This window comes from Telmatherina bonti (assembly GCF_933228915.1).
Source record: "Telmatherina bonti genome assembly, chromosome: 3".
Taxonomy (NCBI): Eukaryota; Metazoa; Chordata; class Actinopteri; order Atheriniformes; family Telmatherinidae; genus Telmatherina; species Telmatherina bonti.
This window is the reverse complement of record NC_136621.1, coordinates 33,784,853-33,795,690: the sequence shown is the minus strand read 5'-3', so window position 1 is coordinate 33,795,690 and position 10,838 is coordinate 33,784,853. Positions and strand designations below refer to the sequence as shown.

The window sequence follows — 10,838 nt, the reverse complement described above, 5'->3', positions numbered from 1 at the left end:
GCCAAACGATTCTGGATGAATTTTGGCCACTTAACAGCCACCGTACAGTTGCAACAATCACTTCTGTGCCTATCTTGACCATTATATGACAGTTATGGTGATTACTGAGAAGAACAGACAGGAAAGCAAGTTCTGGCATCTTTCATGAGTTTGGGATTCTCAACATCTTCATGGTAAGTATGATTTTAGACTTTCTGCACAAATTGTGCACAGCTACATCTGAAAATGCAATGTGCGGTCTACACATCCCACTTCACATATTTGAGGAAAAAAAAAAAAACGACCATTTTGCTTTTTAGAAAAGAAAACACCAACTCGTGCTCATGAGCAATATATTTCTCTTCTCTTACAAAATTGCAGTTTACATGAAAAGGATCCTTAGAACTAACCGTAGAGCAACAGCAGACATTTGTTTTAGTAAAAACTAACAGTCTTCCTTGCCAGGGTCACATTATTTACATCCTCAACACCTCGACTACAAACTAAAGACTGAAAAAAAAAAGCACACTACTCCTGAGGAGATGCATGAGTATATACATTCACGGACATGATAGAAGATGAACAAGCAGATAATGTGCACGATTTGTCCAGTACGGAGAAACCAGATGTTTAAAGGAAAGTGTGTTATAGCCAAGTGATGAAGGACAGCTGGGTTACCTGCTGCATTTAAAAGCAGATTTATGGATTAAAGTAAGTGCAGGGCTTTGATGTTAGTTTTTGGAGACAGATCAGGACATTAAGTTCTCCTCCAGGTATTGGTCATTTCTTTGCTTTGCCCTTCCCCTTGCCTTTGCCCTTTCCAGAATCCTCCTTGTCCTTCTTAGACTCTTTAGTGGTTTTGGTCTTTTTCTGCTGCAGGGAGAAACAGGAGAGAGAAGTAAATACAAAAAAAAAAAAAAAAAAAAAAAAAAAAAAAATTCCAGATGTTGCCAGATTATTCCGATTTGAATGCACGAACTTTGATCATAGCGTCAGTTTTGAGCCTGTCTCCTTCATCCTCAGACTCTTGACCATCTGGACCCACATCATCCTCTCCCAACTCCTGATCCACCCCGCCACCACGACGGCCTTTCTTCACAACTTGCAGCGAGTATGGCGTCAGGTGAACCTCTTTGTTGTACGCTCGTGTAAAAGCTGCCTTCACCTAGAAGAGAAGCAGCAGCAAAAGGTGTCAGACTGGCCATTAAGAGAAGGAAAAGGAGAAATAAACTCACATTTTGTAACTAGTAACTGGTCAAATGAAAGCAGAAATGACCAGCTGGTAAACGGTGGAACATTTCACATCTAAAGAATCACATTTCCATCAGGAATCGTCGATTCGAAGTAATTTAAATAGTACATGAATGCAGTTTGTTGCCTTTACAGCTTGTTTGATCAACTAGATGCACCCTGAGGATATTGTTTCCTTATCTGGTGCACATGTACCTGGCCACTGTCTTCCTTTAACTGTTATAGGAGCTAATAGGGCACAGCAGAGGGTGGTTGTAGGTGGGTGTAAGGGGTGTCAAACTCCAGTCCTCAAGGGCCGGTATCCAACAAGTTTTTGTTGTTTCCTTTTACCAACATAGCTTATTCAAATCAATTGGATCCAGCAGCTTCTTGTCAACATATTCATGGATTTTGGTCAGGTGTGTTGGAGCATGGAGACAAAAAGAACTTGCATGATACCGGCCCTTGAGGACTGGAGTTTGACACCCTTGATGTAAGGGGACTATGGACTTTTTCTTACTATGGAGGGGACTATTTTGATGTAAATTGTTTTATTATGTGAAGCACTTTGTATTGTTTTAAAGCACAAAAAGTGTTATACAAATAAAGTTTGATCTGATTTGAACTAATTGTCAGAGTTCAAAGACAAGAGACAATGTGTGAACTTGGTGTTGAAGCTGTAAAAACTGTTAGAAATATTCATAAGCGAGGACATATGGCACTAAGGAGTCACCTCCATACAGCACGTCAGTCGATTTGTTTGGAAAGTAAGCTATAAATAAACTTGGATCGGATAATACTGTAAGTAACACCGGCCAGTAACAGCCTGACTAGACACTGGTAGAGTACCAGTCCAGCTTACCTTGGAGTCCAGTTTGGAGTAGGGGTCCTGCTGTCCACTCCAAACACTGATCTCCATGATGCTGTCCACGTCCTCCCTGATGAGCTGATAGTCATCCAGCAGCTGCACAGCTTGGCCGGCGCCCTCCGCTCCGTGCTTCTGAAGCGGGTGCAGCAGCGCTCGACGTAGGTAGTACAGGTAGTCCAGGTTTACCGCCTGTTTGCTGCTTAATGTCCTGCAGGACAAAAGGCAACATAAACAAATTAAAATGTGAGTTTGTTCTTTATAAAGTGTACAGAATATAAACTTTAAAAAAAAAGAAAAGCTTACTTTAAGCTCATGTGAGACGCCAGCTCCTGTGTGATCCGGGAATGTTTATTAGCGGAGGAGTTCTTCCCGAGCCAGCTGGGGAAGACTGGGAACTGAGCCATGTAGCCTCTCATGAGCTCGCCTGGTAACACACTGGCATAGATGGCCTACAAACACACACACACACACACAGACACACACACACACACACACACACACACTCGTATTTACCTCATGCTAATCTGTTAGCATGCTGCTTTGATTATACAAGTTGTGCACTCTTGTGCAGCAACAAGTTGCAACAAGCTCTCCTTGTGTGTTACCTGAGTGGGCAGCAGTGACCAGTTCTGTCCTGAGCGGATCCGTCTGTCCACCAGATCTCCGTCACAAATGGAGTCGGCCGTCTTACTGAGCAGCATCAGGTGGGACTTCATGTTACCACTGAGAGAAAAGGTGCAGCCGAGACAGCAAAGCTGGGTTAATAAAACAGTTTAGTCTCAACAACGCCGCGCTCGAGGCACGAGGCGAGCTTTCTCACCCGGCAGCAGCTGGACGAACATGCAGGTAGTTCTCCTGGACGAACAGCGGCGCCAGAGAGTAGTCGTGGAAAAACAGGTCGGACTTGTCGATGAGGCTCATGCGGGCAGTTTCTTCTCCTGAAGCAAACACCTTCCTGCAGACGTCGAACGGCCCCAGTTTCATGTCCTTACGGGCGCCGGCTGCGTCGGACTTGCACTGGTCATACGTCATCACCTTGTTCTTGGCGGACCACATGCTCAGGTTGTGAATCACCTGGAGCCACGACAGCCAGGATACCCGGTGTAAAGCAACAAGAAAACATCCCAAGACTCAAGAAAACATGCGATGCTTTGATCTGTGTACCTGTCGGACATCCTGATTGGAAGCTAAGATGATCTCATTGAGGGCAGGGGGTGGGATCTTGATCCCCTCCTTGTAAGCGAGGGACATCATGGCTCCCTGAGATGAGAGTCATGGTGTGAAGTGAGAAAGAGGAAAAAGTAAGCAAACATTTACTTAAAATAAATATTAATCTGTTGCATATTTTCTGGATTTAACCTAAAGGCTTAGATCTATGTTACATGAAGAGGATTGTGCATACCTTGATCTGCTCCACTCTCGGCCTCTGGAAGCGCAAATCGAAGCAGTAGTTGGCCAACGACCTGATCTTCTGGTGGTTGCGATCGTTGCACATGCAGATGATGGGAATCTTTGAATTTTTTATCAGGCCGATCATTTCCTGCAAGAAGAACCAGAGAAACAGGACAAAATGAGTTGCTGTAGGTATGGTTCAGCTATTTATTCCTCCTCAAACTGACATAAATGTCCCCAGTAAGCCTCCTAACAATACTGTAAGTGTGAACCTATTGTCTGACTGTAGAGAAATGACTTTATTAACCTGGATTCCTCCGCGATCCTCATTACCGGCCATGCCGTCAACCTCATCCATGATGAGGACGTGCTTACTGCTAACAGTCTGAGACGTTCCTGCAAAAGAGAGGAAGCTGACAGCTGCTGTTTCACGTCTGCATAAAGTTTTGCAGACAAAGTGGGTCGTTAATCTTAAAGAAGTGGATTTAACTTTAAACATTGATGCTTTCATAGGAATTGATAAAAAAAAAAAAAAAGGACGAGTAAAGTCGATCTATAGTCACTTTCAGCTTCTATGCACCTGAAACGTGCAGAAATTATTAAAAACCAGAAACAGAAACAATAAATGATGAATCACCTTTATAGAAGTTTTCAATACTGGTGTTGTTGAGTGACTCTGAAACAACTTCCTTCAGACTGTTTTTGCTACGAGTGCAGCTGGCGTTCATCTCCACGTAGCTGAAGCCCAGCTCCTGACGGTACGCAAACACACACACACACACACACATTTACAAAGTGCTAAACACACAGAACATACAACCTCAGACTGGCCACAACGTCAGACTGACCTCGCAGACGAGAGCTGCTGTGGTGGTCTTCCCCACTCCTGGAGGTCCAGACAGCAGAGCAGCTTTGAATCCTGATCCATCATCTTTCCCTCCAAATTTACCAAACTTTGCTACTTCACAGCAGAAAGAAACAAAAACACATTCTGTTAAGTAGATTTTATGTCATGTGCTAAAATTCAGTGAAATGGCTCAGATTTCTGCTACCTGCTGGCTTGCTGGTGTTGCTGCTGTGGTTCCTGTTCCAGTTCTGCAGCCATCGCAGCAGCTTGTTGGCGCAGCTCTGCTCCCCCTGCTGGCCAATCACAGCCTTCAGAGAGCGGGGACGGTACTTATCCACCCACAGCAGAGTGGCGCCCTCCTCAGACTGTGAGGGACAGGAAGACGAGGAGGTGGAGGAAGAAAGGCCCAGTTCCCTCCGAGCCGTGGGACCCGAGCTTCTCCCAGTCGGGGTGCTGCTACTACTGGTCCTGGCGCTGTGGCTTTGTGTCTGCCCAGTCTTTGATGGGCTTGGGGTGTGAGGAGACCTGGAGTTACCCTTAGAGGGAGAGATCTTCTGAGCTTTGGGGGTTGTCTTTGATGTCTGGCTGGGGGGAGTCCTGGTCTTCGAGGGTTTGCTCTGATTGAGAAAAGAGAAAAGAAAAGTTTTTAGATAAATAAAGTCTTTTTGTCATTTGTGACTGAATCTCCACAGATCTGAATGTCTTTATAAGCAAAATAACACTAAAAAGAGAAAGTTAACCACTGATATAATTCTGTAGGTCTGCTTTTCAGATACATCGCACCACTTTAAAGAGCTTAAAACATTTAGTAGATAAAAAACAGTGTTTACATAGAAAAGCTTGAGTTTTCCCCCAATGCCATTAAAGCCCTGGCCGTATTCAACAGCGTTACCATGGCGACTGGTATAACATATCCAGAGAGAAGCACACACTGACCTCAGCCTCTGCAGCAATCTCATATTTAGATTTTTTTCCGGGTTTGGTTCTGATCAGCTCCAACAGACCATCTTCATCCAGGATCTTGGTGCCAAAACTCTCCGCCTGAGCAGCGCGAGACACAGGAGGGTAATACTCAACCATTTTGAAACATGTTTAGAGGATAAAAACAGCACATAAAGAAAAGAAGGAAGACAACGATGTGAAAAACAATGTCGACTTTTCACTCCCTCCCATCTATAACTCATGTTGCAGAGGAACAAAACCTCTTTTCGCCTGTAAAAGTTTGTCTCTTTAATTTACAAGGTATGCAGGTCACCTTGTCCAGCTTAGACACGCCGCTGTCTCGGCCCTGGACCAGGTAGGTGGTCTTCTTGCTGACATTGCCCGTCACCTTGCCTCCGTAGCGCTCGATGAGAACTTTGGCATCATCTCTCTCCATCGACTCCAGGACTCCCGTCAGCACAAACACGCAGCCCTCCAGACAGTTCTCCTCCCCCTGGAAAAGAGCGAAACACACCAGTTAGGAAGAGGCGTCTTCTTCGGGGTCTTGTTGCTGATGGACGGCGAGTCCCACCTTTGGGATTTCCTTGGATCCCAGAGCTCGAGGGCCATCTCTGTTGAGGAAGTTTCTGAAAGCGGAAGCGTTGCTCTTCTTCTTCTCTGCGTCATCTGGACTTGTGCTCTAGTTGCAAAGCAGAGGAAAAGAAAACTTTTTAAATACAGCGTGTCACGTCGTCTTCACATGTCTGCTAAATGCGACTCAGTTTGGCATCTGCATGGCTCACCTCGGGTTTCTTAGGAGAAGTTTTAAGGGCTGTGGGTGTGGTTGTGAGCTTTTTTTCTGAGACTGATGAAACAGTGGGCTCCTTTTTTGGAGAAATTTTCATTTTTGTGAGTGAAGAGGCCATTTTATTCTTTGCTTCCTCGTCCTTGACTTCGTCTTTTTTCTTCATCATGGCCAGTTTCGAGCTGGTTTTGACTGGTGCGGGACTCTTCTTGGGCGACGGACTAATGACATCCTCTGACATGCTACGACTGTTCTTCATTAGACCGCTTGTGCTGCCAGCAGCATCACCAGCGCTGCTCTTTTTGGGAGTTGTGGTTCGGCCTCGACTTTCATCAGAGCTTTTACGAGGCTGGGTAAGGATAAGTACAGGATGTTATGTGAAATGTTTCACTGAAAGGTAAGTGTGTCTATTATTCCTTTACCTTCTTAGACTGTGGCTCCGCATCCAACATGGCTAATGTTTTTGCAAACTCCTCATCCTCATGTACTTGCTTCTCTAGCTGAGTGAAGATGAAAAGAAGCAGGAATCAGAAGCTGAGCTAATTTTTACATAATATTAAAACTAAAAATGTTTTTTTAAACAATAAAATTTACTGTAGTTTCACATTAAGTCATTTAAAATGTATCATAATTTTTGGTTGAAATGGGACCTTATTTCCTTTTTTGATCAGTATTAAAAAAAAATCTAATGTTAAAAAACAAAAGATAAATAAACATTTTCTTCTACTGTTTGGTGGATGGATTAATGCTAATATAACAGAGTCTAATCCAAAGCTTGTCAGTGCAGGTATGTAGTGAATAAATTAAAAAGAAAAGTATTTAGTGAAGCTCAGTGAAAGTAGGCATTTAATCCAACTCTGATAATAAAAAGAAAAACAAGGATTCTAATTCTCCCACAGGAAAACCTGAAACCTAATACTTTATAAGACTTTTTCTACCACTCGTTCCAGTTTTAGCGAGTTAGTTTCCATTTTCTGCATGCAGCTGACAACGTCTAAGATCCCCGTGGTTGATACCGCTCTACTCTGCTGAGCATCTGGTGGTTTTTACATGAAACACTCATCCATCAACAGCTGTGAAGACAACTGTAAACCTGCAAACATGAATGTAAACATAGCTTTCAAACCCCAAAGACAAACTGTCTTCGTAAAGGCTCTGTGGGGGACGACGAATGTTTTACACAACAGTTGCACCTCTTTGTGTCTGTAGCTCTGAGTTTCAGTCATAACTTTCCGCCAATATAAAACTGCACGGCGTGAAAACTTGTCTAAGCTGTTGAGGAGCCGACAAGCAGCTGCTGATCAGCGTACCTCCATTTCCTCTTCCATCTGCAAATGTCGTGCGATCTCTTCATCACTTATCAGGTCGTCTGAGTCTCGAGTTGGCTGAGGAATAAGAGGAGTTTAAATGAAAAAGGATTTTCATTTGACAGAGTTGTAAAAGGATTAAAAAAAGACTTGAGTGAGAAAAAGACATCATCGGCACTCACAGCCTTCCGTTTGGTGCTGGCAACCAGCTTTTTGTCTGAGCGATGAATCGTCCCGCTGCCGAAGTAGTCAAGAACTGAGGTGGGAGTGTGTTTGGGCTGCGGTGGTTGTGCTGATTTAGGGGTTGCAGGTGCAGGAGGACTCTTCAACCCAGGTTTCCCCTGGCTAGAGGAGGGCTTCACGGGAGATTTTGTCCCCTCTTTGGCGCCTGCATCCGACATTAAGCTTTTGCCAGTACCGTTCTGTTTGGATTTGGAGACCTTTTTCAACGACTGGAAGTTGTCACTGTCCGAGTCTACAACAAAAAAAAAAAAAAGAAAAGAAATTTGATGCATTTTAAAAAGATACTTTTATTTTCTTACTGTTAGAGAGATTAAAGAAAATGCTGTTCACCTGTTTCAGAGACATACTGCACAGGATTCTTTTTAGGGGCTGGATCTGCTTTACTGGTTGTTGCTTTCTGTTTGGAAGATTTCTTTGACTTCATCACAGGTCCCTCCTCTTCCTCCTCTGAGTCTAAACAGAATAAAACACAAGAATATGTTGAAGGCAGTCCTTAACTCCATGCAGCTTTGTTAATTTAAACTAAATATTTGTTTTTCTAAAATAAAAAAAGGAATAATAATAAGTTTGAATTCAACAGGCTGTTCATCAGTATTTCCAGCTGTTTGACAGCATTACGTTTAGTACTAGCATCACACCTACAAGTGTAATGTAATGAGGTTTGACCCTAGAGGCACTAGTAGTTGTTTATAAATGGAAGATTGTACGCGCATACGCAGCAGGGTTTTCACCAACAGAATGGGGATTAGCGGTTAGCAGCGTTGCTTTGTGGTAACACAAAAGTAAGTTAAGAAAAGACATCAATGGGTCGTCATTCAAGTATCAACAATATGAAAACTAAAAAAAGAAAAATTCATATACTGGCCAAAAGCAGGACTGGAATTAGGACATGACAGAATATTTCTGCAATTTTTTCATGCACATAAACAATCCTATCAATAAAAAAATAATTTGGAGTCCAGAAGTGAAGATGGTGTGAACATGTTATTTAAAGTTTTCTTCACTTTGAATTCAATTACAGCATTAGTCTTACTCTTCACTCTCACTCCTTCTGTAACAGCACTAGATTGGCCTTACCAGAGACAATTATTGCATGCTTCTTGCGTTTTTTCTCACTGTCTTTGCGCTGCTTTTCTGGTTTGGAGCTTTTGACCTAAAAAGCATCAGTAAAATTAAATCAGGATGTGCAACATGAGGAGGTAGATGACTAATTGACATGATGGAGGACTGAAAAAATAATTTTCTTGCCTTGGTGGTTTCTTTCTTTTTCACTTCCTCATCTGTAGACTTTTCAGACAGATTTTTCTTCTTCTTCTTCTCCTCCTGGGCTCTGATGTTTCCATTTGGGGCTGGTTTCTGCACCGCTGGTTTGGTTGATGTCGGTGCAAAGAACCGCCGAATGTCCTGTGCACACAAACACACACAAAGTGCATTATTGCCAAATGTCCTGTGCACACAAACACACACAAAGTGCATTATTGCCAAATGTCCTGTGCACACAAACACACACAAAGTGCATTAATAAGTAGATATGACAGATTCACTCAGACAATCCTCCACAAACAGCATGCAAACAGATGCTTCAGCAGTTCAAACATTACACTGACCCAAGTTTGAAAGAAGATATTAATAATTAGCTGCTAATAAATCAGACACATGCACGCTTTTACGTGGTAATTTGTTCATCGTTAACTTTAATATACAAGTTAACAAGATGAACCCTTTTAGCTGTGGCTAACACTTGGCAGTGCGTTTCTACAGCTGCTTAAACATGACAGCGTTTTCTCTTCATCTAATATCCTGGTTTATTAACGCAGTTTCTCGCCTTAACGAACTAAAAGGCTGAAATGTGCAACGTACCATTTTAAACAGGTCTTTTTCGCAGAGTTGTCGCAGGTTTCTTATCAGAAAAGCAAGAAAATCCTCCAAGTGCTTGGCGCGAAGCTGAAATCTAAGCGGTCGCTAGGAGATGACGCACCGGTAGCTGGTTGGCTTCTTCTTCTTCTTCTTGCGGTTCCGACAGACTGAACACCACGGGGTGTATTGCTGTCCCCCTCCACTTAAAGGGAAATGCACCTCGCATCTACTCATATTCGATCATGAAGTCCGGAAGAGGTTATGAAGTGGAGCACAGCCTCCGCTACGCCCTTACAGTTCACATTTGGATTGAGGAGAACTTTTAATGATACTGAAGAGAATCCTAGCTTCATGACATCAATAAAAAGAGCTCTTCTGAAGTCCGCATATTTCTCACATTCCAACAGCACGTGATGAACCGTTTCTGACTTTCTACAGAGGTCACAAAGACCATCTTGATGTTTTCCTATTAGAGCTAGATTATTTGCCAGGCCACAATGTCCAAGTCTTAATCGCGTGAGGATAACTTGCTCCCTTCGGTTTTTCCCACAGATTGGATTGCAGGATTTTACACTCTGCTGGATTTGGTGGTAGTGCCTCCCTCTTAATTCCCCGTCCCATTCTTCCTGCCATTTCCCAGAAACATACTCGTTAACTATGCTGCGACACTCGAACTGCCCCAACGAGACCCTAACCTCCACCTCCAGCTGCTTTAGAGCCTCCTTAGCGACTGCATCCACAACCTCGTTTCCCTTGACGCCCACATGGGCCGGAACCCAAACAAAGCCTACACTCATACCGCGCTGTTCTATCCTATGCAAAACGACCATAATTTCACATATTATGTCGGGCCGAGCACCAACGCCCCCCCCCCCCCCCTCCAGCGCCATCAAGGCTGACATAGAATCAGAGCAGATAACGACTCTCTCCTCCCTACTTGATTCAGCCCACAATAATGCCCACAGTATACCCACAAGCTCCGCTGTGAATACCGATAACCTGTCAGGAAGCCGACGACACTGCCTCATCTGTAAATTGGGTACATAGAAACCAAATCCTACCCTTTTTGTGTCTGGGTCTCTCGACCCATCTGTATAAATTTGAGTGAAATCACCCCACCTATTCACAAGATGCTCCTCCACATAAACAGAATAATTAACTGCTGAGCCATCATTCATTGCCTTATTGACAGATGGATCAACCTCTGCCTCCGGCCAGAGCCACTGTGGGACTGAAGGCCAACAGACAGGGGGCGCTATCCCTGCTGTTTCCAACGCGAGATCTCCTAAAAGACTTTTAACTGACAGGACAAGGCTACTATGATTAAGTCTCCCTCTCCCCCCTACAAATTCCCAGCAATCCGCAAGCAGAGAAGCCGAAGGAAGAGCT

The 10,838-nt window shown here is 43.7% G+C and overlaps 1 protein-coding gene across 2 annotated transcripts; it reads right to left on the bottom strand.

Annotated features, from left to right (window-relative positions):
* Window positions 1–480: 480 nt before the first annotated feature.
* On the bottom strand, window positions 481–8,741 carry rfc1 (replication factor C (activator 1) 1). 2 transcript variants are annotated; one of them, XM_079264321.1, is made up of 21 exons: window positions 8,670–8,741; window positions 7,923–8,045; window positions 7,532–7,824; window positions 7,353–7,427; window positions 6,465–6,542; window positions 6,041–6,391; window positions 5,830–5,937; window positions 5,572–5,751; window positions 5,253–5,357; window positions 4,522–4,933; window positions 4,318–4,430; window positions 4,107–4,221; window positions 3,777–3,865; window positions 3,480–3,617; window positions 3,242–3,337; window positions 2,898–3,151; window positions 2,683–2,800; window positions 2,381–2,526; window positions 2,072–2,285; window positions 959–1,144; window positions 481–852 (listed from the first exon to the last, which is right to left on the bottom strand). In XM_079264321.1, exons 2-21 carry the CDS (start codon window positions 8,014–8,016, stop codon window positions 760–762), a joined length of 3,258 nt encoding a protein of 1,085 aa, XP_079120447.1. In that variant the 5' UTR covers window positions 8,017–8,045; window positions 8,670–8,741; the 3' UTR covers window positions 481–759. The 2 variants fall into 2 exon arrangements, with proteins under 2 accessions (XP_079120447.1, XP_079120448.1); XM_079264322.1 differs by having other exon boundaries at window positions 4,318–4,427.
* Window positions 8,742–10,838: the final 2,097 nt, after the last annotated feature.